General features: G+C 37.2%; 1 protein-coding gene across 1 annotated transcript in view; it reads right to left on the bottom strand.

Annotated features, from left to right (window-relative positions):
* man1a1 (mannosidase, alpha, class 1A, member 1) overlaps positions 1-27,071 on the bottom strand; it is a 104,122-nt gene that overhangs the window by 50,157 nt on the left and 26,894 nt on the right. The window contains exons 2-4 of the mRNA XM_084090961.1: positions 25,399-25,495; positions 15,039-15,154; positions 7,882-7,962 (exon numbers count right to left, since the gene is read on the bottom strand). Coding sequence (XP_083947087.1) covers positions 7,882-7,962; positions 15,039-15,154; positions 25,399-25,495 — 294 coding nt within the window. The remainder of the gene's footprint in view (positions 1-7,881; positions 7,963-15,038; positions 15,155-25,398; positions 25,496-27,071) is intronic.

Below are 27,071 nucleotides of genomic sequence, written 5' to 3'. Positions count from 1 at the left end.
TAAGCTGGCCATTTCTCGTATACGAAAACAGATTTGCCAATGCAAATTTTGCCCTTATCAACGTGAAGACTCAGAGGTCAAGTGGCTTGACGGACAAGCCATTTGTGGAAAGGGTAAACGAAGGAATGTTATTTCATATAAACTGCTTGGAATATTTTGAACATCCAAATGAAGTGGGCCTTCATTTCCCCTCACCAAAACTAACTCATTTGTCATGTTAATGGACTTTTGGTTTTCAGGCACAGACTCACACAGCGTTCCTGATGCTCCTCATAGTTATTTAGAAAGCTGCAGCATTTTTCTTTCTCTAGTATCAGTCAATACAGTTTTCCTGTGATTACTGTGTCATATGAAGTGTCTTTCCCTGAAGCAAGCTTATATTTAGCACACTTTACAATAACAGGCTAATCAGACCTGAATTGTATGGTTGTAAATTGGCCATCAGAACCACATGTCTTGTCTAAACAGATATTTTAGCTATGAAAGATTCTTCAAATAAATCACCAGGACTCTTGTCTCTAAAATGTGTGGAAGAAATATTATAGCATAACAAATCAATCAGCAGTGTTTCGATATTAGGCTAGCTAGTAAAAATTTTGAAAAAACCCCCAAATCTAATCAATGCTAATTAACAATGACAGAAAACCCAATTAGGAATTCCCATGGCTGACAAACTGTCGCCTATGGAAACACGATGAGACTACAATCTAATACAAGTCCAGGGAGGCCAGTGAAGGCTTTTCTTCATCTCGTGTTCTGCAGCTCGTCTCTCAGTGCTGATAGCCCTTCAAATGTACCAAAGATGGATATAAACACAACGCCTGAGTGCAGCTTCCTCATGAGACATCTGCCTGTTCTTTCTTCTCTTGCCTTCTCTCTCTGCCAGGCCTGTTCTGAACAGCATAATTCATAAAAAATAGACCATTCTTGTCAAATAGATATGAGTCTAATGTTTTCCCAGCACTTTGTGTGTTGAAAGAAATGTCATATTCTTTAAGTATGGCTGCCGTTTTATATTTCTGAAATGTGAAAACACCGAGCTGAATTTGAAGGAAGTAACTCTAGGGACGGGAGATAAATTGGCCTTGCTTTTAATAGTAGGAAAGGCTGGTCCAATGGGAACCAGAAGGCCATGAGAGAGGGGGAGCAGTGAGTCATCCGTGCAAATGTACAAAAAAATAAATTTAATTGGCTGGGTATGCTAAAGAACATCAGCATCTGCTATAACACTGATTAACTGCTCAACCAAGCTCACAACATTAACAACACAAACAGGCCATTATGTGGGTGAAAAACGCAGACGTACCTGGTCATTACCTGATTAAACCTCACGTCTCAAGTGGCACTCTGCCTGTGATTTGTGATTATGGCAGAAGAGTGTGAATTGCTAAAGATAACAATCCACACTCTTCTGCCATAATCACAAATCAACAAACACACGCTGAAGACACGTGACGGGATATGAAGAAGCAGGGAATGCGGCAATGAAAACTTCAGAAGTGCTGACAGACCAGAGGAAGCTGTGATAGAGCGCTTGATGGACAGGAATGATTAAGATCTATTATGAAGATGTAGAAAGAGCTGGGTCAGTTTAAAGTCTTAGATGAAATAGTTTTCTTTAGAGGAAAAAGGTGAACTACATTTCCAAAAGCACCCACTTGTCAGATATAAAATAAATAAATAAAATAAATAAATATAAAAAAAAAAAAAAAAAAATCTATAAAAAATAAAATCTATAAAAAAAAAATTTAAAATAAGAAATAAAAAAAAAAAAAAAATTTAAAATAAAAATTCTTGAGCTGTAGAAAAATGTTATGAATTAATAAAATAATATATAAATATACATATACTCACACAAACATAAAATAAAATAAAATATAAATAAATTAAAATTAAATTAAATTAAATTAAAATAAAATAAAATAAAATAAAATAAAATAAAATAAAATAAAATAAAATAAAATAAAATAAAATAAAATAAAATAAAATAAAAGACACAATACACCTTTTATTCACCATGTCAATCAAGTCTAGGTGCTAGCCGGTGTGTGCACGGCTTCAAGAAAGTACAAAGAACATTTAAGACTAGTGGATTTTACTGGATGTACTAAAACAGAAGAGAGGTGCATGACGGGACGGTGAGAGATCTAGTGGAGCTACGGTTGAGACGGAGGTGCTGAAACCTAGAGATAAATAAGTGACAGCCTGAGCTTTTTGCACTTTTACATCTAACATACCCTGTGAAAGAAGCCCGACGAGAGATGGATCGAGATCACAGACATAAACCTGCACTTATCACCACTTACCACCTGCGCTTACTGTACGTTTCTGAGGTTAATGTGAGAGGCATGCTGGGGCCACGGGCTGCCATCCGAAGACTTCACAAACTTGTGAGTTTCAAAAGAAAGACTTCAAAAGATTTTTGCACTGAGGATCTGTGTTTATTCTGGGCTAAGGTAGAATAACTTTCGCAATTTACACTGACTGGAAGCTCACTTGTTTTGTAAGCCAACATGAGGCCCCGTGTTGTAGGGCCCCATACTGTACGAAGGAAATTGCTTGTCATGCTCTATCAGTGGAGGGAAGATCTCTCGCTACTAACAGGTGCACAGAGCGTCTGGGGTATTCACAGGAATGAGCCGAAAACAAGTCATTTACCCCAGAGCAAGAGAAAAATTATGCCTTTAAGGCTAAGTAATGTTGCTTTATGTCATGCTCTCTAAAGCTTTATTTCTCTGCTCGTTGCAATCAAATTGTTGTGGTGGCTCAGCACAGCTGGCAACAGGCGTGGTGTTAATAGGCATATGACTTCCATCACTGTAAAAAAACGCTGCCGAGAACAATCCGAAAGCAAGAAATGGGCAAATTAGTGTAATTGAAAATGGCGCATTAAACAACTCATAGAGAGCTCTTTGTTGTCGGGAAGAATGGCGTTTGCATTATGCGAACGGTACACAATAGCCGTGTCACTCAGCGTAGCATGCAGGCATTAAAGATGCATACGGCGGATTCAGTATTGTTTAATGAACTACTAAAGAATGCTGCATGTATTTACAGTAAAGATGTCTCCTGACAGAAACAAACGACTGTGGACCGAGTGAGGATGATTAATTTAATCTGCCTACTGTAAACAAGTCAAATGCATTTTTAATCATTCAGGAAAAATAACGGCAAGAACGAGCCATCGGCCCAAGGAATGCTAATGAGCTGTAGTAGTGAGTCTCCGAGACACAATACAGAGAAATACCCGAGTTCCCACCCCAAATTCCAGAAAGAATTTATGGAGACTACTGCAGTAAGACTGAGAGTGTGAACGAAGGTCTGGACAGCAGTTATGATGAAACAGATGTTATGATCATTAGCACTGACGGCATCATTTCTCCAGCCTTGCCGTGCCTGCAGAGCTCAAGCGAATGCTTCAGAGTTCATGTAATTATGTTGCTTAAGCGGCTTTTATCAGATCGCCATTGTTTGGAATTTGCTTGGCAACTAAAATGAGGTAGTAGGGCTTAGTCACATGGTTTTAGTGTAAACACGCAACCAATAAAAGCACCTACGCATACCTTATTTTTGTCCCTCAGATCAGCGGGGTATCCATGTCAAAGCCCAGGCTCCAACCATCTGTCCCGCTAGTGCAACTGAAATGTGTTAGAAGTTGCACTGGTGCACCGAAATCACCAATTCACAAATGGCACAATCCAATCACCACAAAAGTGGGATCATATAAATGTTATGCAAATTTTTATTAATTAAATTAATTAGAGTCAAGTCACCTTCACAATATAGATTGTTTCAAAGCAGCTTTACAGTGATAATAGGAAATTAAAATAACAGAGATTGTTTTGGCTTTACAGCACCTCTAGAATAAAGTTATTGTCCAGCTAAAGTACGTTTTTGATTGATTCACTTCCATTGCAAAGATCATTAGTTATTAACTTACGGGCCGCTTACACGACACCGTTCTAACCGAAAACAGAAAACCTCCAACGCACTCCGACCGTTCATTTACACGACAACGTTGTTTGGTGGCTCGAGAATGCAAACTTTGAAATGGGTTCCAAGGTGCAATTTTTGAAAACATTTGAAAAACGTTATCATCTATGCGTAAACTTCAAAAACGTGAATCTGTGAAAACAGTGCACATGCATATTACGCGTTTAGTCTATAGATACGTGCGTTTAAATATGTATGTGTGCAGGCACGTATTCTCTTTACAAATCTTTCTTTCAAGTCTTTCTTTACAAATCGTGGATTCACAATAGAGCAGCCTGGACATACATGTTCATGTTTTTATTTTTAACATACAAAATGCATGAGCTGTAATAAAGCTGGACTGAAAATAAGTATTTGTGCATCCATTGATCTCTGTCAGGGTATAGAAAAATCTACACCACAGATGGAGCTTGCCGGGGGTTATGTAAAATGAATTATAGAGCAAGAAAAAAAAAAAAAGGAAAAAAGATGAAAATCGATATGTGATCCATTAAGGAGTTAAGTGCTGTGTTCTGACAGGTGGCTCTGTCCCAGGCTGCTCACGTCAATGACGGAAAACCATCCGGGTGTAAATAATGCACGAATAAATCAGCCAGAGATTAATCCTCTCATCGTTCAGGAGAGGAAACCCACAGCAGGACTAAATCACAGCAAACAACATTAGCTTGTGAAGCCATCTATGAATGCGGCCATTCGCTTCGCCCGTTCTGGGGAGCATGTGCGATATTAGCATGAAGGCCGTCTCTCAAGACGATGAAAGATTCATCAAAGAGCCGAGACTTGCTTTGAGTGCAAGCCAAGGCGCTGGAGCCGTCACTAGCTTGAGAAGAAATCACACCACTTTTCAATTTTAGCACCACCTCCACCACCCAAACCCATTTAGAATCTTTATGTTATATGCATGCGGACATTCAAAATGGTGATGAGAAACGGGCCATGTTGCCTGGCAGAACGCGGAAACTATATCGATCTGATGCCTCCCAAGAAAAGCTAAACGTCTTAGCAATGGCGATGATGTAATCATCCTCCTCCAGTGATGATTTAGTCATTCGGTGTAAGAAGAATCCTATAATGGGTTTGGTCTCCAAAAGATTACATTTTCCAAAGCCCAGTAAGAATTTAAAACCAGGCACATTTATTAAGATCTCTTGCTGTGGTTTAACAATGTGAGCGGCTACCTGAAGGCTCTCTCCTCTAATCAACATTTCTCAGTTCAGGGCACACATTATTATGAAGGTAGGCAGGAGGGCGTCTCATTATCCTGAGTGTCTGAGATTACGACTCTGAAGGACTTTCATCAGTGCTGTGCTTGAAACCCGGACTGTGCGCTGGCCACTTTGTATTCAACCGCTTCATATGCCGTGCCTCCCTAGTCAGTACATAGTGATGAAACAAGCTTGCGTCTTGCTGAGAGAACAATAATGTAGTGTTCAAAGATTTATATCACTGTTACGACTATTCACAACAAGAGAGATAGCGGAGACCTCCGCTGTTATCTGAAACGATGTTTGACAAAGAACTATATACAGGGAGCATTTTATTTCGACACACCCATCTTATTTAACCCGACATACGACATCTGAATCTCAGTGAGGGATGACAAGCGGTCATGTCTCATTAAATGAATAGGGTCACAGTAGGGCTGGGGGGGTGTGACAGTATAATGTTTCAACTGTAGAGACTGTGCTATAGGGTTTGATGTGATTTACATTTGAGAGCAATAAAGAAATGCATTATTCCAGACTTAGATAAAGTTCCAAAAAATGGTCCAACAGTAAATAATACAACTTCATTACAATTAAATTAATTTAATTAAATAAAAATGACTTAAATTTGAAATAATTTCATAAACTAATTTGCTTAATTAAGAACTACTGCATGTTTATATAAATTTTTTTACCATGGGTGTAGAATATGCAGGGGACGTAAATCAGTCCCCCTTAATGTTTTGGGGGCAAGTGTGTTCACTTTAGAGGTTTTCATGGGCCAATGTGAATAAATCTAGATTTAAATTTAAAGAGACAAGGTAGTCTATGCATGACCTGATGCTTTTATTCTTATTCAGAATGAGGCGATACTAGAAGCCGAAGGCCGCTCTCTTGCAGAAAGTCCAAAACACATTCATAGAAGTAATAACTCATGCCGTTCCAGGAAATCCCTTATTTGGACAAAGGCATCCAGCTATCGCTGTAGCTGAATAAAAAGACTACTGAACACATTTTAATGAAAATGAAGACAATTGCAATATATGGTTTATGTGTGTTATTCAAGCCATCTCAGGGTATTTTCATAATAAAGTATGACTATTATAATGAATAATGCAGTGCTAATTCACATCACTATTTTCTGCGATCTTTTTTTACATTGTATAAAATCCATGATGACTTGATGCAACCAATTATACAATTTTCACAAGGAATATACAAACAAATATAGAATACAAATTATAGTTTATTGTTCAGCAGTGTATTTTATTTCTTAGCCAATTAAAAGTAAGATATTAGAAAAAATATAACCAGTAAATTAGACAAAAGTAAGAAAGAAAAAAAAAACCTGCCATTACACTTGACATTTCTGTCCCACTAACTTGTGAAATATTGGCTATGTCCCTACAATTTTCCATTATACAAAAATACTGACAAAGAATTTTGGTCTGTGCAAAGCATTGTAAAAAAAGATTAGTATTACAGAAATTAGCTTTTTTTTTTTCAGTGCTCTTTATATGAATAGAAAGTTAAAACAACATTTGAAACTGAAATATTTTGTAACATTATAAAACATTTTTTTAATGTCACTTTTGATCAATTCAATGCATCCTTGCTAAATAAAAGTATTATTATTATTTTTTTTTATTTTTTTTTGAATGGTAGTGTATTCTACTCTTTAAAAGCATTAAATACAAAAACAACTGTTTAACATCATACAAACACCAGTCTGTCAAGTCATTCATCCTGAAGAAAAATGAAGCTCAACTTCCTTCAGCAACACTACTACAGCTATTCTGTGCTAGTAGAGTCATTCTGTAGATGAGAGACGGCTGTTCTGCTGAAGGGTCTGCCTTACATCAACAAAACCACACAAGTAGAGGCCTGATGAAGCTCACACAATGATCCATTCGCCCTCTGGACAAAGCTCTGTTCTGCACCGCAAAAATGAAAGCTTATACTATCACTGAGAGCACATTTGCTGTGGGACGCAATGAGAAAGCCCTGAGTATCAGCCGAAAACGCCACTCTTTTGATTTGGATCAGATCCTTCGCATTCTGCCAGACGTTACTAGGAAAATCTAATTTACAGGAGAGGAGATCGGAAATATGAGCAAAGTTCTGCATTAGCCTGATTCAATGAAGGCTTGGAAATGGGCTTTGTGTGTGTGTACTTCAGGTCACGCTTGAGAGTCCAACATCTTTTTGGTTTCAAAAAGGCTTTCAATTTATCAGAGTGGGCACAGAGCTTCCTGGATATACTGGGATCTCCAAATGACCTCTAAGTGGGATGGCGGAGTGTGTGTGTGTGTGTGTGTGTGTGTGTGTGTGTGTGTGTGTGTGTGTGTGTGTGTATTTGTTTGACTTGGCTCAACGACCGGGCAAACAGCCGGACCACCGGGAGAAGACAGACCTAAGGCCCCTGTGGCTCTCCTGAGTGGTCTGTTATGCCCTGCCAACTATAAATGTCACTGATTTCCAACAGTTGCATACAAAGATTTAGGAAATCTGTGTCTTAAAACGCGTAGGAGTCGAGAACAAATGCCAGTTACAGGCTTCAAGCTTCCTTCAGGCAGCGTGTCAATTATAGCCAGCTTGCTATCAAATCCTTTGGCCATAAACACACATTCAGTCTGGTAAAACATGAAAAAAAAACCCATCTGTACACTCCAGGTTTACATACCTCTTTGCCTGAGAGATAATAGGCGGACAGCAGGCCTCCGACAAAACGGATGTTCACTTCAAAGACAGATATTTCGGCATTCTGAGGGAATAAAGCACAGAAAAACAAAAGAGGTGAATATTTAAGCTCATAAAAACAATGCGACTGGTTCACCTTGAATTGCAGACTGTAAAAATAGGAGGAGAAAAAAAAAATGTGTGTGTACTACAAACACACTTCACCCTCACACACCAAAAACAAAGAAATGAAACAATACAACAGAGCTGATAAAGCTCTGCTGGGATTGAGCGAAGATACAAACAAGCTCCCACAGGAGGGTGAAATCTGAGTGCAGATATTTTCAGCAGATCTGAGAAACCGTGACTGCTGGGTAAAGGGGTACCGTAATGCATGTTACATGAACAAAAACATCACTCACAGGATACAGAGCTATAAAGAGAGGATGCTCCAGACAGTATCTTCAAATTAAATAAATAGATAAAATCTAATATTTCAATAGAAAACCTCTTTGATGTTATACTTTCATCATATTTATCTGCAGTAGAGAATACTTATCCCACTGTTACAACTCTAACAATATTATATTAAATATAGTTTACACCAGTGGTTCTCAAGACAGGTGGAACAGTACAACCCTGGATATTTACAGTATTTAATCATATATTTTCAGTTTTCACTTGTACAGTATATTATTTATGGCAAAATGAGTAGAAGAAATTAGTAAACTTTCAAAAATGATGACTGAGCTACACCTGTCAATTTTGAGAAAAATCGAGTTAAAGTTTTCTGAAGGTTTCAAAGCATAAATCACCAAACAACCATACCTTAAAATCCCTGGTAATAACACCAAATTTGTCACCAAGTCAAAACCAAATATCTATAGAAAAAAAAAATATTCAACTTTTTTCAATGACACCACAATTGTTTGATTAACATTAATGAAACAGACAGCCTATATTCTGACCTACTGTACCGCACGGATCTAATATAATGTTACACATCAGATGTTTTTTTTGTTTTTTTTTCAACAGTTGACTTAAGAGTTTTCCCAAGTTTGGTAAAAACGATACCAAACTTGTGCTGAGGGGAAGCGCCAGTCGTCAAGAAGCGAGCTGAGAAAACAGCATTTTTCATGGACAAAGGAAAGGTACTCCTCTCAGAAAACATACAGTATATACAGAAATAAAGATACTTTTAGATGTTTAATTGCTATTTGGAGCACTGGGATAGCTGGATGAGGGCTTAAATTAACTCATTTTTTTTCTGAGAACATAAAATTCTACTAAAATTGACGTACATATCCCGTACGCATTCCGACTCAATTTGCCAGCACGGGTCACATATTAAAAACAACATAATAGTAAATTAATTAAAGTATATATAAAAAACAATAAAAATACTTAATACATTTTTTTGTTTGTTTCATTTCTAATTTCTCATTCTAATTGCAATATATCTTTGTGCACCTAAAGCTCATGCATAGCCCATGTTTACATTGTGTATAAGTAATGTTCTCTTGGTGCAGAGTGCCAATTTGAAAAAAGGTGATACTAGGCCTCAAAAGTTTGAGAACAACTTTTTTCAAAAGTTTTATAACATAAAAAAAAAAAAAAAAAAAAAAACCCACTGACCTCAACCAAACAGCAGTTTTAGCTGGAACGGTTTACATTATATTACGTCAATATTTCAGATTGTGATTATTTCAGTGCAATCTGGCACCTGTGGCATGAAACCAAACCACAATTCTCATTTAGCCTTTGTCATTTGATGTTAAACAGTCTGACCACAGCAAGACATCTGTGGTCTCGTCTGATGGTTTGTGAGGTGAATTATTTGCGTCTCTGGGCAACCAAACAATAATGACCCACTTATTGCTTAGCATAGGAAAGTGCTATCATACGCTATCAAAACAATTTCATAATGGTGCACAGGTGGCGCAGCAAAGACATATCTTGCGTCACATTGGTAAATATCCGGTTCAGGGCAAGATAAATGGCTGATGTCTAGGGGTGGTTAGGGATGTTATGGGGGATTTTGCACCCGGTAAGAACTCAGCTATAGGAACTAGCCACCAGGGCGGTCCGCCAAGAACTAAATTTTCCCTGAGGACCATTTTCCTGGTTGCATTCGCAACACCAGAATGAACTCTAAAGTGACGTAAGATGGCCAACAGCAACGTCATTTAACAACATCAACAACTGGAGGATGGAGGACGGCGTGATCAGAGCTGTTTTTGTGGTGTGTCATAGGTTTTGTGATAACAGAGATGGAGGCCCCTATTTTAACGATCTAAGCGCATGGTCTAATTCGCACGGCGCACATGCACTTAGGACGTGTCTGAATCCACTTTTGCTAGTTTAACGGCAGGAAAAATGTTCGGTGCATTGTGCATGGTCTAAAAGGATTGTCTCTATTCTCTTAATGAGTAATGGGTGTGTTTTGGGCGTAACGTGAAATAAACCAACCAGAGTCTCATCTCCCATTCCCTTTAAAAGCCAGTTGCGCTAGGGCAGTGGTTCTCAATTCCAGTCCTCGGGACCCCTTGCTCTGCACATTTTGCATGTCTCTCTTATCTGACACACTCAGTTCAGTTCATGGAGTCTCTCCTAATGAGCTGATGATCTGGTTCAGGTGTGTTAAATAAGGGAGACATACAAAATGTGCAGAGCAGCGGGTCCCGAGGACTGGAATTGAGAACCACTGCGCTAGGGCCACTATTAGCAGAATTTGCAAGCGGAAAGACTGAACGCTTCTCCAGAGAGGAAACAGATCAGCTTGTGCGCGAGGTTAAAGCACGCAAGCAGACCATCTACGGGACAAGTGAGAATCCACCATATCTTTATGTTCACAATAATAATCATTTACATTGTAATCCTTTCATTTTTTATATTTGGCTAGTTTGTGTGCTGCTGAGTGTTTAATAAGCAGAATGTACGTGCGTTGTGCACCCCACTATAGGGGCACATTACTAATGCACCCTTTAAATAACAAAAAAAAAGCAACGTGCCAACAATACGCCTGAACACACCTCGTTTTTAATGCATTTACTATTTAAACAACATAGCCAGAACGTGAAAGTGATAACTGCGTTGGGCTGAAACTAGCAAGAAACACTTGTGTCGTGCCTGCCGCTGCATTGCGCCAGGTGTATGATAAGGCCCGGAATGTAGACCTACAAGTTGTGTAATTGAACCAGCAAGGCTAACAGACAAAATCTCCTATGACAACTTGCAGTTCTACATATCAGAGGCTGAGATCAGAAAACAACGTGACATGTAAATGCTGTCTATCGCGGTTTTCCATGTTTGTGTAGTTAGTTCATGGAGTAAGTAGAAGTAAACCATTTACACAGCTTTTTAAGAATGGTGGCTGGATGTTTCATATGGCATGTGTTCGGCTGATTAACGTACTTACATCAGTGTAGTTCTTATTGTGCTAAGTTAGACCCTACTCTGAAGTAAACTATTCTGTAACTAAATTTGTTCCCAGTTTCCTGCGGTGCAAACACGCCAAAAAACCTTGTGCTTCCACCAATAGTTATAAAAACTATGAAAATGTCCTTCGGTGCAAAAGCCCCAATGGAGAGCCTCCTCTCAAATGCTTATATTGTTCCAGTTGCAAGAGGGCTCCAGATGTTTCCGGATGATGGCTCAACCCTTTTGTAGGTCATAGAGGTACCTGTCAGGAACTGGCACAAAAAGACCATGACAAAGGCTTTCTTGTACGTCAACTTGGAGAAAAAAAATTAAACGGGGGAAAAAAAGTAAATACTGTAAAATTCTTGATAAAACTGGATAGAACTTTGTGTGAATCAATGGTAACTATTGAACCAATGGTAAAGCCTGAGAAATTCACAGCAGAAGGGATATAGACTGATGTGTAAAACAAAAAATACCCCAAAAAACCTCCACAAGACATGTCAGAAGTTCACTTCTGAGTCACTTCTGCAATCTTCTCCCTGTACACATGAATATGTACAAAATCAGTAGGGAATCAGTAGAAGTTAGAAGAGGCAAAAGCAGCGAAGCACAACCTCAACAGACTCTGCAATTATTAAAGAGCTGCCTAAGACTTTGCTCCGCTTAGAAAAATATAAAGCCAACCGAATCGCTGGTACTGATGAGGAAAGGGTGGAAAACCCTTAGAGAGAATGATATGGGTATTTAAAAAATAAAATCCATCTGCAACAGACAGAAGCACAGTTATGATACAGACTAGATGTCGAACAAAACTGTTTATGTTAATGCAGGGGTTTGGGGTGCACCTCCCCAGCGGGCCGCGAGAGCATGTTAGGGGAGGCACGGAGTGGGGCTGGGCAATATGGTGATGTCAATCAAGAGAGGTTTTTCCATATAGTTTATCCATTTGTAAATACATCCGTGCAGCACAGAACTGCTTAACAGGATGCGACAGAGCAGCAAAAAAATACAGATGAATAAGAAGAAAGCGCAGGACGTGCTTGATGATGTGTTATGAAAAGCACAAACTACAAAAGGGACCTGAATTCTGTTCTGACAGGAGGCTTTCTGTAGCGCACATCCGAAACCCATGAGTTCTGAATTCAGTTCACTTTGCCAGCTTATTGTGCTTGAATGGTCAAATACACACATTAATGTGTCTAAATGACCATCTTGGTGAGTATTCACATAAACACAGCCAATTATGTTTAAAGTGAAAGTCAACAGCGAAATTACCATTATATTGGATCCATGCATGTTCTTAAAGTGAAAGCAGCCTCATATAGAGGGTATGCATTGACGCCACTTTCCCGCCGGAACACGCCCCTCCAGCCGGAATGAGTGGCAAAAGAGCTGCTGCATGACTGGATTTAATCGGCGAAACTGCGGAAGCGTGAGTAAAACGAACGTTTATCAGTTTAAACTAAAGGTTGGACTCCATATGGTGTTCCTTACAACTTACCTAAGATCCAGTGATCCATGAATATTGACATACAGTTATTGTGTTTCCTGACATTTACAGTATATGTGCCTGATTTCGATGCTGGGGAAATACATAAAGCAAATTTGACTTTAAATACAATATAGGTAGGTCTAAATCCAGGTGATCACCATATTGTCCAGCCCTAAAACCTGTATAGTTTTTTTGTCAGTTTATTTAAAAACACCCAATTATGCAGAATATATACGATGGTAATTATTTAATTGACAAGTTGTCAATACAATATATAACAATACAATATATAGGGTATGATTTTACTCCAAAATTCAGCATATTGACACAAAATGATAACTGCATCCATCTTTCGCTGTCTGGATCCAGTTGTTTCTATGAGTTGTAGCTATCGGCAATCTTTAAAAATATACCACAGATTTCTAGTCAAATCTATTTATTCATTCAATCTCAAAGCTCTTTCCCATTTTAGATGCGTTTTGGGAGTTTTCCGAGGCATTCATGCTAAAAACCAATGTTGCTGCTCAGTCTTTCTGCCTCTATAGGCCATCCTGCTGTTGTCTATGCTGTTAATGTTAATAAAAAAAGAGAAAGAAAATCATTAGCTGCTCTCTTGCCTGAATATCTTTAACAGATTTATTAAGAATCGGTGTGTGTACAGTTCATACAGTGCAATGCACAGTGCATACTTCGGATGAGCCCGCACTAGAGAGAACGGAGAGGGATGGACACAACGAGCCACACTGTGTTTGAGTGCTGAATCTAATGCCATGTCTCTGATTGGTAATCCTTATAAAAAGGGAAGGGATTTTCTATTTATATGCTTTTGATGAGGTTTTTTGATTCCTCAGCAGTATAGTGTCTCTGTCTGAAAGGTTATCTCACTCGGGTTCGAGTCCAGTTGGGATTTGTGGTCATTGCAACACAGCGGTCTTTTACAGCAGTCTGTGAATCTGACCTTCGATGATGCTGGCTTTTACAGGAATAAAAGAATCCCACAGCATAAAAGATGAGAGATCAGGGCTGTTGATACAGTGAAGTGGCTCTCCACCTCAGTTCAGTTCCAGGGTCAGATTTCTCTGTAAAGCAATCTGATCAGAACTTGTAAAACAACTGAATGTGGTAATGAGGATTCAGGAATGACCTGATTTAACAAAAAATGCTAGACAAATAAAATGCTGAGATTATGTGCAAGGATAAACAAGATTAATCATATCTCCTAATATAATCAATGAGTCGCCAAAGAGATTGGATCACTCTGGGAAAACCTTTGAACCGATCTGAAACCATACTCTGGATGATAATTGTAAGCTTGATTTGCAGATAGCCTTTACTTAGATAAACACCTTTTAGCTTCTCAAAGATAACCGGATAATAGTGGAGGTCAAATAAAGCAGCATGACTAAACTTACAATGGCTACAATTATTCCACCAAAAAAAAAAAAAAAATGGCTTCTGTGCATCCGAAAAGAGTTGCTTAGTATTCAAGAGACAAGCTGAATATTAATAACCGTTTCACAGGGGATTTTTGTGGACTCTTTCATTGTTGGAATTGCTTGAGGGTAGAAAGAAAAGCCTTTCAATTAAAAGTTGTTTAACACTCTTCATTAAAGCATTGGACCCAGATACAGTCTTCTCTCTTGCCTTAAATTGAGGCGGTAGGATGTACTGAAGAATTTCCGATGCTTAACTAAATGTAAACCCCTGCAGAATGTCTAATGAAATACCTAAAAGAGCCACATCAAACAAAGCATCATTCTTTTGCCTACTTTATCCTGCATGTCTTAATTTGTTCATTAGCTTGGTTTAGTAGTTTATTTTTGGTTCCAAAAATATATAATATAATATAATATAATATAATATAATATAATATAATATAATATAATATAATATAATATAATATAATATACAAACATGATGTCAAAATAGTCATAATTTAGTTTAAGATAATTTTCCATTCTCTGACCCCATTTTTTGCAACAAATCGCATGTCAAATGAATAACAACTTTGCTTTCTTACACCAGAGTCGTGAGTCAGAGTCTTATTTGCAGATTAGCAAGCGGTGATGCTAGTAGACACTCCATCAGCACTGGAGACGACGCAGACACGTTTTCAAAGCCTTATCAAAAAGTCATTATTCTGATTCTGTTGTATTATTCAGAAGAAATTTTAGAGCAAGGAAGTATTTGTACGGATAAGAATCAAATGTATCATCAGAAATGAGTATAAAAGGCTTGAGTCTTACCATGTTAAAGTCTAGGTTCCTGTCCACCCACTCAGTAGCAGCCTCGAATTCGTCATACATCTCCATAATGTAGAGTGTGTCCAGTGCATCCACAATGGTGGCTCCTTTGAGACTACCTGTGGATAAATACGACAACAAACCATTAGAGAAGAATTCATGTGGGATTACCTCTAGGATCAGAGCCTAGCGGTAGCTTGAAATAAAACCGATAGCTCAATGATAAAGAGCCTCTGAGATATGGTCACTAATTCCCTGCCTGAGGTAAAATCTTGTCTAGAGAGCAAACAAACCACAACTACAACAAATATAAACCTTGCACCCTCAAAGAGAAGACAAGGTTAAGATGAACAGATCAGGCCATGTCAGATTTCTTCTGTATTTTAGTAGATGACACGAAAACAACATCCTGGATAAAATAAACACTCAATAAGTCTCTGGTGTTGTAATATACAGTGTACATAATACATTTAGCCTTTCATAGACTTGGACTTGGGCTCCTTAGTTTCATATGATGTGAATCAGTTTATCAAGAAAGAACACTAATATGGATCCACTAAACACTGGGACACTGATGACTTGAATACCCGCAACATGTTTGCGCATTCAAATGTAGATGTTATATCATATAAATACAATATAAAAAATATATACTTTTGTAATATTTTTTATACTAAAAACAGTATTATTGTTATAAAAATAAAAAGAATACAAATCGGAGTTAAATTGTAAACAATTTGATGCTATATTAGTAGTGTATTATTATTATTATTATTATTATTACCACCACCATTATCAATTTATCATTATCATCAATAATAATAATTATAACTAGAATTAAAACTAAGATTTTTTTATATATATATATATATACACATATATACATATATATATATATATATATATATATATATATATATATATATATATATATATATATACACATATACATACATACATACACGCATACATACACGCACACACACACGCATACATACACGCACACACACACACACACATAATTTGATGGCTATTATTATTATTATTATTATTATTATTACTATTATTTGTAGTAGTAGTATAAACTACTACTAGTATAAACAGTAACCACAGTAATAAACAATAGTATTCTACAATAGTAGTCTTATTTTTTATGCATTATTGAATAGTTTAATTTCTTATAAAATACATTTTATTAAAAAATATATATTTTAAATGATTAATTCATTAATTATTTTAGAATGCTATCATTGTATTAATATATTTTACTTCATTTGAATTACTTTTAACTGCTTACCCAGTTTTTTTTCAGTAGTCATTGAGTCTGTACTATGCACTTCAGTAACGGTTGGTTTGGTTCAGCTACCAAATCAGATATCAGAACGGACAGTCCGGACTTCTGAAAGGATTATTGGTGCTCCCTATGCCCACATTCAAGGATTTGTACTCTTGCAGAATGAGGAAGAGGGCAGGTAAATATCTCACAGACTCCATTTACCCTGGCCTGGACACAACCTCTTTGAACTGTTGCCATCCGTCTAGCAATTCAGAACAATTCTAATTTTATTACAATAAAGAAAAAGAGCAACCATTGATCGGGAGAAGAGGAGAAACAGGATTAGGATCGTTATGTTTCGGAGCATGTGCACTTGGCCATGGTTTCAACACTTTTGTTTTTAATTTAAAGCTGCAGATTTCATTTTGTCCCCATAATACAAATAAAAAAATGATCCGTAACTATCAATTGGTCTTATTTTAGGTAATTTCACACAACCATTTAAGGCATCATTACTCAGCAAGATTCTCTGACAACATGATAAAAAGAAAAAAGAATGCAGCTAATTAGGGTGCTGATGTTATGCAACACAAACTTAAGTGGGGAAAGGGAAGGAAAACAAATAGCATATGGTAACTGGAACACTCCTCAACAACAACAAAAGACATTCGTTGTAGTTTTTGCATTTGTACTGATTACAAACACAGCAGGTTGGGCGACAGTTTCTTGTACTTTAATTATTAGTCAGGCACTGCATGCAACCCTCTTCAACAAATTCAAAGCTGCCAACCAGCTGTGTTCCTCATTTAACAGCCCAGGCTCTTTCTAGTGAAGTTGAAGACGCAACATGACAGAATTATTGTGTGCAATATATGTACGCAACATCTCAAACGCCTCCTGCAGAGCGTTCACACATCTTTTCCACATTGACTGTTGCTAGAGCCAATGAAATGACGAATAATCTCCCAAGAGAGTACGCTATGAAGTTATTGCAGGAGTTAGACGGCGAGAAGTTTTTGAACAGGAAAAAATAATGTCTGATTTATTTACTTTCGCAATTCTGACTTTTCTTTACCAAAAAATAAATAAAATAAAAAGTGTATCTCACTTCCAAAATTCTGTCAGGAGAAACACATGAGAAATGACTCTCAGTTGGGTTTATGTGGGAGATGCAAGCATGCCATGCCCCCCTCATTTCCGCTCATCCACAAGTAGAAGAGGACCACAACGAGGTGTCAAAAGAAACAGGAAGCGGGATGTGGTGAACACCAGACAAAACACCATAAAAATGTGCAAAGTGACCTCCGTCTTGTTTCCTACAGGAACACTGTTCTTAAGGCAGAAGAGTCATCGTGCTGTTAAATTGCACCGTCATAAAATGTCGTTTTATGGTCTAACGTGACTTTTTCAACTCAGACTACTTTGGTTTAAAGTCATTTTTTCTATCTTACAACCCTACTCCCTAAATCAAAATCACTGGTTACTGTAGGCTACACTTTGTAAAAGACAGGAAAACAGACAAGGATGAGACCGTATCATGCTGAACTACAATACTGGAGTACAAAAACATTCACAAGTAAAGGTGAAAAGTCTGAAGGCAGAGAACGAAGGCATGCGTGTATTAATATGGTCGACATGTAGGTCTCATAGACGTTCATTAGTTCCTAGTGGCCTGCCTTTTGTGACAAATAACACATATTTACATTAATACACAAATGTAAAAGTACAAAAATCTATATGCAGTACATACAGAGAAAGAAAAATCAATGAAAAAATCTATAAAGTTCACAGTATAACAATGCACAGTGCAATTTTTGTAAAGATATCAGAATCAGGCTATGACTACACTAGTGTATCCAGTGTATCCAACTTTTTACAGCTCACATTCTGCTTAAGCCAACGATTTCCATATACTTTAAACACAATACTCCGTGCACACAGTTGAAATAAGATGCAAAGAGTAAGCAAATATTGGTGTTCTATGCAGAGACGACGCAAATCAAAATCTCCTTCAAGGCAGAAACTGCACTGTAGGTGAAAGGACAGCATATTTGTGCACTGCAAACAGGCCCTTGAGGACGAAAACCCCAGTGAGGAAGTGTGAGAAGGTCATAAATCACTTCACTATGAAGCTTTCCAATACAGCCCTCGGTTAGACATTCACGTCCCAAAAGCTTTTCCCCTACATGACTGGTTTTACCCTATGAATGCTGACCCGAATCAGGAATATACAATCTTATCCGCAGGGAAGTCCACTGCACAGGTTTAGGAGAGACTCTTAGGCACTATACACAGACCTTATCAATTCCAATTACACTGGTAAGTTACAAACCAGGCACTTAATGACCTGATAAAGCCATCCACCATCATGAATCATTGTTGAACCTGATGAGAGCATGTTGTGACCCTTAGGTTAGAGGTGATAGGATACCAGCCTGCTTGTCTTTCAATACAAAGACTTGATCTTATCAACGCTCTACCCCTTGAGAAGGTTGTGGATCGAAGATGATAACAATCCAACGTCGAAATTACAATCAGCTATTGAACCATCTTCCACCCCACTGCATGCAATGGTTTAATCAATGAGACCAACAACTAGCCATTCTAAAGCAGGGAAAAAACAAACAAGATACGGGCATTAATGTTTGACGGTAACATCACGTGTTGGAGCTCATCTCAGCAAGGCCTGTATAACAGATGGTCGCTCATTTGGGATCTGAAAGAAAGCCATTACCAGAAGAGAACATCCTGGAAACGGTATTACCGAAATGAAGGTTGACCTCCAGAGCTATTTGGCAGGGAATTGACATTGGCAGCACCTGCAAGGTGGTACAATTCCGCCTGTTTATTCTGGGCAGACAGATACTGGACAGTAATTCAGAGAACATTATCTGGCAGGGCATTTTGAAAAGAAATGAACATTTGACACCACGGAAAATAATAAAACATGGGACGCAAAGCCTAAAAGCCTATGAAGCTAATTTAATAACACACCGACTTCTCAGTCAACCTCCAACAGCACTGAATAAGTATTTAAATAGTATGAACGCGAGTCAAGAATTTGTCAATTTAAGCAGTTTCAATTTACATCTGATTACTTCATTTGCTCATTTATATTAATATTAAATACATAAAATACATATTAAAAACTAGCATTGAGAAATGTAAATAAATAAAATAAAATTGCTATTGGATTCAGGAAAACCCTATCCGCTGTCATACAAATTGAAAGTTAATATATAAAATTCTCACAAATATTTAGCACATAATAGTTATGATTATTGGCATATTCCATAAAAAATTTAAAAATAAATGCAGTCCAATGAGTTAGTTGACTCCATAATCGATCCGAAAGATTCTCTGACTCACTTCTTCCATGTCTATTCCAAAAACTTGCATTACTAAAAAATCGTGGGTTTTTTTTTTTTAAAGAACCAGCAATTGACTCACAAATCAGACATCACTGATTTTGCTGTTCATTTGTTTGTGCATGCAACCAGTGAGAACAACAAAGTTGTATAGTCTATTTATTGTCCTTTATTTTCCTATGTCCTGTGGTTCTCAATATATTCAATTCAGGCTGCAAGCTCACAAAAAAAAAAAAAACGAAAATAATAATAAATAGTTTTGCTGCTGGGTTGTAGATACAGCAGCAGGGTACTGCCACTACTGAATACACACAGTGAAACATTACCTCCTCTAGTGACTGTTGTAATGAGGAAAATATATAAACAGACTTTATCAGTGAACTCTGAGGACTGACACAATCTCTAGTCAGTGCTTCTAAAGCAAAATACATCACTTCAAAAATAAGATTAGACTGGTGATTACAGTTGAAACAAGAAGACTCGTCTTGCTCAGCAAGAAGTTGTTTGTAAGCACATCTCCAAGCAGCGGGAACTCCTAGAGCCTGCTGTGACACTGGACGATGGGTTTCTTCAGGCAACAAACAGAAACACAGATGAAACAAGCCAATGGCCATCACAACAATGCCGTGATTGTGGTACAATTCAGACTGGAGGATATTCATGGCTGAACGTGCAAACACCGCTGCAACAAAGCTGTCTGCTGCATCCAAAAAGCATCAAACCATTTAGTACCAAAGATGCTCTAATTTGTGTTCGCCAGTCGGCAGCCAACTGGCAGAGGAAAAACACTGCAAGCATAATCATCCTCCTCTTAAAAACAGATGGGAGTTTCTTCAACTATTGGATATTTTAGGTCTCAGAGGTTGATTTCTAGGAAAACTAACAGATTGCAACTTTTTTTTCTTGTTTTCTTGAAGGTCACATTAAAATCTGAGACATTATAAAAGCAGGAGATGGTTCACTCGTATAAAAATGAATGGGAGAAATTGCTGCTCACAATATGGCAATTGCAGTCTTGTCTTACATTTAAAAGAACAAATAGTCTTTTTCATAGCGACACTGACTGTTATTTACTCTAAAATGCATGCACATTAACTGAGTAAGCATGAAAAATACAGGATTTAAGCTAAACTTGGAACTTGAGTTTTAGGGGCCATTCACACAAAACACGGTTTTGCTTTATATAAAATAAAAAATAAAAAAAATAAAATAAAAATAAAACACACGTTTGAGCCACTGCAAAAGACAAGAACACAACACGTCCACCCAGCACGTTAACATATTTTTAAAAAAATCTGAACTGAAAATCCATCATGAAAATGTAACATTTTTAAAACTATGGTTACCTTGACAAATATTCAGGAATGTGAAAATAATGATTAAATATGTTTCCACAAATTATGACCATCACACAATTTTACAGCTAATAAAAGTATCAAATGTATTTTGTGATGTGTTAAATTTTAAAGTTAAAATATTAATATTTGTTTTACTTTTTAATATTTACATACAGTATGACAATTATAAATGGTACTGCTAATCAAAAGCTAGTGTAGCAAAAAGCACGCTTGACAAGCAATCTGAAGCAAGAGTAGAAAAAGTAAAGTCAAGAAAAGAAAAAGTTCTGCTTCCTAACAAAGACTATTCATTTAAATGCAGAGGTTCTCTCTAAAGAACAAAAACCCAGCGCCTCTTCTGACCCTATGCCCCAAACACACAGCTAAGCATACAACTTTTGTTGGGTCATTAATATGAGTGTGGCTATATACTGACAGAACATCATGGTTCAGCAGCCACTGTGTTAAATGAGCACACAAGGGCTTAGAGCCAGACTGACGTGTTCTTCCTCTTCCCTACCACTTATCTATGCTCTTTTACACTTTCAAAAAGATTGTGATGGTGTTTTTATGCTTTTTATTTTATTGCAAAGTTCATGTCAGGGACCATCACAGATCGGTTTCATTCATTGTTGGGAATTTTTTTTTTTTTTTTTTCAAATCACAATCTTTTCCCTGTGCGTTTTATTAGAGGAAGTGGTCGTGAGTGACAAGTACGCACATTCGGGAACTGCACACAGTTCATACTGTACCTGAGCGGCTTCATTAGCCAAGACACTGTCTCAGTCCCTGCTGGTTTCTTACAGAGAGATCCAGTCTGGAGAATCTGCTCCTGCCCTGAGCACAGATGATTGGCACATGGAACAGAACGACCGGTATTTAGTGTGATGGACTCAGCTATGGGAGATACGAAGACACTCAAATCTCTATGCAGGTCAACTTTCAAACATTCTCCTGGAACAAATTTCCTAAGCAGAGTGCTGTTGTACAAAATTCAGGAAGTAAAGCTAAGATTACGCATACTCTGGTCTTAAAAAGCAGCAAACCTTGACAAGCGGAGTGATACAAACTGTAGATTCTATTGAATATCAAATGGAGTTCAGCTGAACAAATTAAAGAACAACTGTTGTGCATTTAACACATTGGTCTTTATCCTGTACAAAGTATTTAAATTGCATTTAAGGTTCAAGCATTCCCTGGGGATCCAACCCATGATCTTGGTGCTTTTTCCAGTGCAAAGCTCTACTGTTTGAGGTCAGCCAATCAAATCAGAGAATAACTATTATACTTGTTAAACATTGATATTTTTCCTGTACATCAAAGTATGATTTTATCATAAAAAATCGTAAAAAATAAATAAATAAATCTTCATTAGAAAGAAAATAATGCTCTAAATCAATAATTCAATTCAATAATTTTCCATTTAAATTATTCTACCTATTAAGCCCATATAGTTAATTTTTTAGGGATGCACCGATATGAACATTTTGACTGATACCGATAACCGATAATTCTAAATCCACATTTTTATATAATTTTTGAGAGCCTAATTACAAAACAAAAGTTTCACCATTAAAAGCCATGACCCAAGCACACAACTATAATGTTCTCATAATAATTGACAGAGTTGCACTTAACTGTATTTTCCTTTTTGAAGTGATTTCAATCATTTTCAAGCAATTCAAAAGCATCATGGCGAACAGTGCGCATCTGAAGTGAAGTGTCTCAGCTGAAGGAAATAATCTATTGTTTATAGGCTTTAATATATCAGCCAAATTTTCTTATCGGACAGATAACGATAACATTAAAAATGAACATATATCAGCCGATACCGATATGGTGGCCGATATATCGTGCATCCCTACCATTTTTAACAAACAATTTTAACAAATATACCTAAAAATCATACTGTTAAAATGACACTTAAGAGTAATTAGGTCACTGCTTAGGATAAACTGCACAATTTGGAAGAAAAACTACATATGCAATAAACTTTTTGGACGATGTGATGGCGGTAAACAATGCAATAAACTTCAATTTAACATTATTTTCAAACTTTTTGGACAATGTGATGGCGATAAACTTTAATCAGTCATTAATTGCAATTATTTGAATTATATTAAATTACTTCATCACTAACACCCCATTTTCTTTTACCGCATTCTCATTGCTTCTATCCTAGACTATAATGTGTATTCAATGGTCTTAAGCCCAGTGTGTGAGAAATATTCAAACTCTCTAATACACAGATTCTGAGGCCTTAACGATTTTTTTTTTTTCATGGTTGGTTAAACGCAATTCATCAGAAATTGCCATATACTGCGCAAGATTTAATGAACTTTAATGCAACTGAGGTCAAATGCATCACATGGCATGCAGTGGCACAGAATACGTTTATAAAAACACGTGGCAATAATCTCACACATCTGGAACACACAAGCAGGCATAATGTTTTGACTAAGCACTTCCATATGGCTTGACTTCAGCCTGATTTTTCTCTGCGAGCTAAAGCCCTGTGGGTTGTAAAGTGGCTGTTCTTGTGACCGCCTCAGTGATCATGATTTCCAGTGAGGTCTTACTCCGTGTCGGTGTGTGTGATCCGATCGGCCGGTATCAGCAGCTCACATCTCACTGAGAAACGCGATCTACAAAAGCACAAAACAGTCATTCCAGCTGCCTGGTCAGGTACAAAAACCCTGACCAGCATATTCCAGATAATCTTTTATTCAAAGCCAACGTATCATTAACCCAACCTCTAATTTTATAATGGAAAACCCTGCCAGACAAAACGCAGCAATGGTTGAGCATGTGTTCAGTGTGTTCATGGGCCGTGTTCGAGAGCTGTCAGGCTTTGACTGACATGGGAGTGTTTTAAAACGCACACACACGTCTGAGGCTGTGGGGCACGAGGGGATGTGAAGAGTGTGACGTGCTTCTTGCCAGATTGTTATTCTGATAGTGTGTGAGCCAAATAAATTAAAACTGTATATTCTTCTGGCAAGTCCAAAGCAAAATTATGGAGGTTAATCAAATGTGCGTTGTAAATCCCCGGCCTGCCCTCCAGCTGAGTGCCAATTGACTATGTGGAGTTTACAACACAACAGCAGGACGTCTGATGAATGTTTCATAACACTCTCAGTCTCGATCCTGAAAAACACTGATGTGCATGAAACAATATTAAGACAACTCAATTAATTGAGAGGATATGCGGCTGGAAATTGTTTGTACGGTCAAAAGCTTGCAGTCAAACCCCACATTTTGATTCAATAGTGATGCACAACAAATTTATCTACAATTGAAAATTATTATTTTAAATTAGACTCTGTTTGGAATCAAATAAATGATGTATATTTTCCTAAGTGATCACTACATGAACATCTAATATTGTTTAAAAACAAATGGCATTTTTGGCCAATAATTTCCCAGGGGATGAAATTTTAGTGCATCATTAATTTTCATCCGTAAGACATAGACAAGATACAGTAAGCTTTCAACCTGAAAAATCTAAAATGCCAAAAGGATTTATAAACTATTCTAATTGGTTTGCTAAACTTAACTGTTAAATCAATCAGTGAAAAGTGTGCCAACCCAACAGTCTACTATAAAATATAAAAAAATAATAATAAATCTGGGACAAATTTATGTCAAGAATGCCAGAGGGCATGTCTCACTGCGGCATGTATACACTGCCTTTATTATCTGTGAAAATATTTGGTCTTGAATGATAATTGTAAGTTACATAAATACTTATTTCTTGGAATAAATGTATTAATGCTGATAATTGGTGCGTTTCCAATTCCAAACTTTTGGAAGGCACGGTAACATTTTTGAGAGGAGCTAAACAACGCATACTACAATACGCAGGTAACATAACAGTGTGATCTAATGTGTTGTTGCTGCATCCTGAGTTATTGATGTAGATTACAAACCTCACAGAAAGATGGACAGGCCTTCATGAATTATTCAAGAATTAGTATGCCCACTCACAACCTGTGCTTTTCAGCTTCAAAATAGAAATGGGTCAAGATGGTGATGGGCAAAAGCAGCACAACAACATTTCTTTAGAGGGAAGGAAAACACAATGCGTAAACGTAGAGGATCAAGGTTTCATGAAACTAAATGTGTGTTGTGTGCCCATGCCATTCCCGCCCGATGCAGTCAGAAATGGTTTTGTTAGTCTTCTTGATGGCAGAAATAGACCTAGACGGAGCTTGTGAAGTGAGACGGACCAGAGAGAAATCAAAAACCTTTTTGATAGAGGTCACCTAACCACCTGTGCAGCTTTGATTGACAGTTCTGACTGCTTAGCAATTTACTGTGGAGACGTGAAGCTGTACATGCACAAATCATAGTTTCATGGTCTGAGTCAGAGAGACACTCACCAAACAAATTGCTGGAGTGGCCTTGCTTCGAGGCGGGACGCAGCTCGTTGGAGCCCCAGGCGTAACGCTTGTAATTGTCCCAAGCGAACTGCATCATCTGAGGAGAGAGTGACAGATGAAGAGGTTACCTTTCGGTTCATTTCCATGTTGCAAAGGTAAAACACAGAAATCATTTTTGCAAACACAACTGAATCACGGTTCAATGAATATGTCAATAACTAACATACTAGGCACTGGGCTAATCAAGGATCAATATCATTAATTAATTTGATTAAATGGAAAGTTGAAATACTTAATGGATCCACTTCGGCACAAGTGAGCAGTGCAGAAGCACTTAATTAATGGAGGGAAATATCAATGCTTGCATGCCTTGGATATTATTAACTGGATAAAAATGGGTTGCTGGAACATGGTATTTTAGGTCCTATAGGCTACACAGTTTGTAAATTAACAACAAATTAAACATTAATACAAATTAAAATGAAAATCGATTCCCGGTCTCTCATAACATTCTAAAGTGAAATAGCTGATATGATAAATAGCAATATATTTAGAACTCATTACACTAAAATACAAACAGAGAAAAAAAAAAAAGGCTTTCTTTAGGGAAGTCAAACTAAAAATGGCGTACTTGTTGAATCCGCTTATGCAAACACACATATTGAAAACATACACACACACACCAGTTTTACAACAAATCACTAAAATCTTAGACCACAAACAAATCAGAATATATCTGCACATGCTCGATACAATAAAAAGTCACCGTACGAGACAAAACACAAGTAAAAATGGCATTTCCCATTTGAGTCATGAAATAAATTATTATGGTATAAAATTGTTAATTTATATATGAAATATGGTCATCTTTTGGATTTGAATTTTGAAGCCAACCTCACTTAAACATCACAGGATTTTTCCATGCACTACAGCAGTGTCTTATAATTATTCATGAGACTGCATGACCACATCCTATGAGAAGGTCCTGCCTCATTATTATACATGATATTTTCCTAATACCAGCGTTTTAAAAACTCTAGCACTTCACTGCTACCATGTTGAAGCGTTGATCACAAGAGTCTATTTGCATGCTTTCCCCGTCGATGTTGACAAAGCTACGGGTTTTCAATCAATGATTGACTACTTTGACATTTAATATGGGAGAGTTTTTGTATATTCATGGAGATGTGGACTGTGAACGGATCGAACCACTTGTAAATAAATGTTGTATAATAGTGATTAGAAATGCAAAGTACATTCACATTTTTCATTTATTAATGCAAAATAAAGATGTTAACTGTTCCACACATGTAATTGTGTTTGAAGCTTACGAAACATTTGTAAGAATCTCTGAAACTCCATTAAAGCAATTTACTTTTGTTAGATTTCTAAAACTGCACAAGACACTAAGGAAAAGAGCAAACAACAATCGTGTAAATTGCTGTATAGATCAATATTTCAACACTACAAAAAAACAAACAAAAAAAAGCAGCAAGACATTACGAGATGCCCTTTCAAAGTTTTCTTTTCACTCCGTTTGGCCAAATAAACATTTTCTTTGTATTTTTGTTTCGTTAAAGCAATTATTTCTTTAGTTGGAAGAGGGGAAAAGCAGCTGCAGAATTTATTAATGATGTATGCCGTGTTGAGGAAACAAAGATAAGCAGAACTCA

The sequence above is a fragment of the Abramis brama genome, assembly GCF_963993115.1.
Source record: "Abramis brama genome assembly, chromosome: 18".
NCBI lineage: Eukaryota > Metazoa > Chordata > Actinopteri > Cypriniformes > Leuciscidae > Abramis > Abramis brama.
This window is presented reverse-complemented; position numbering and strand designations above follow the sequence as displayed.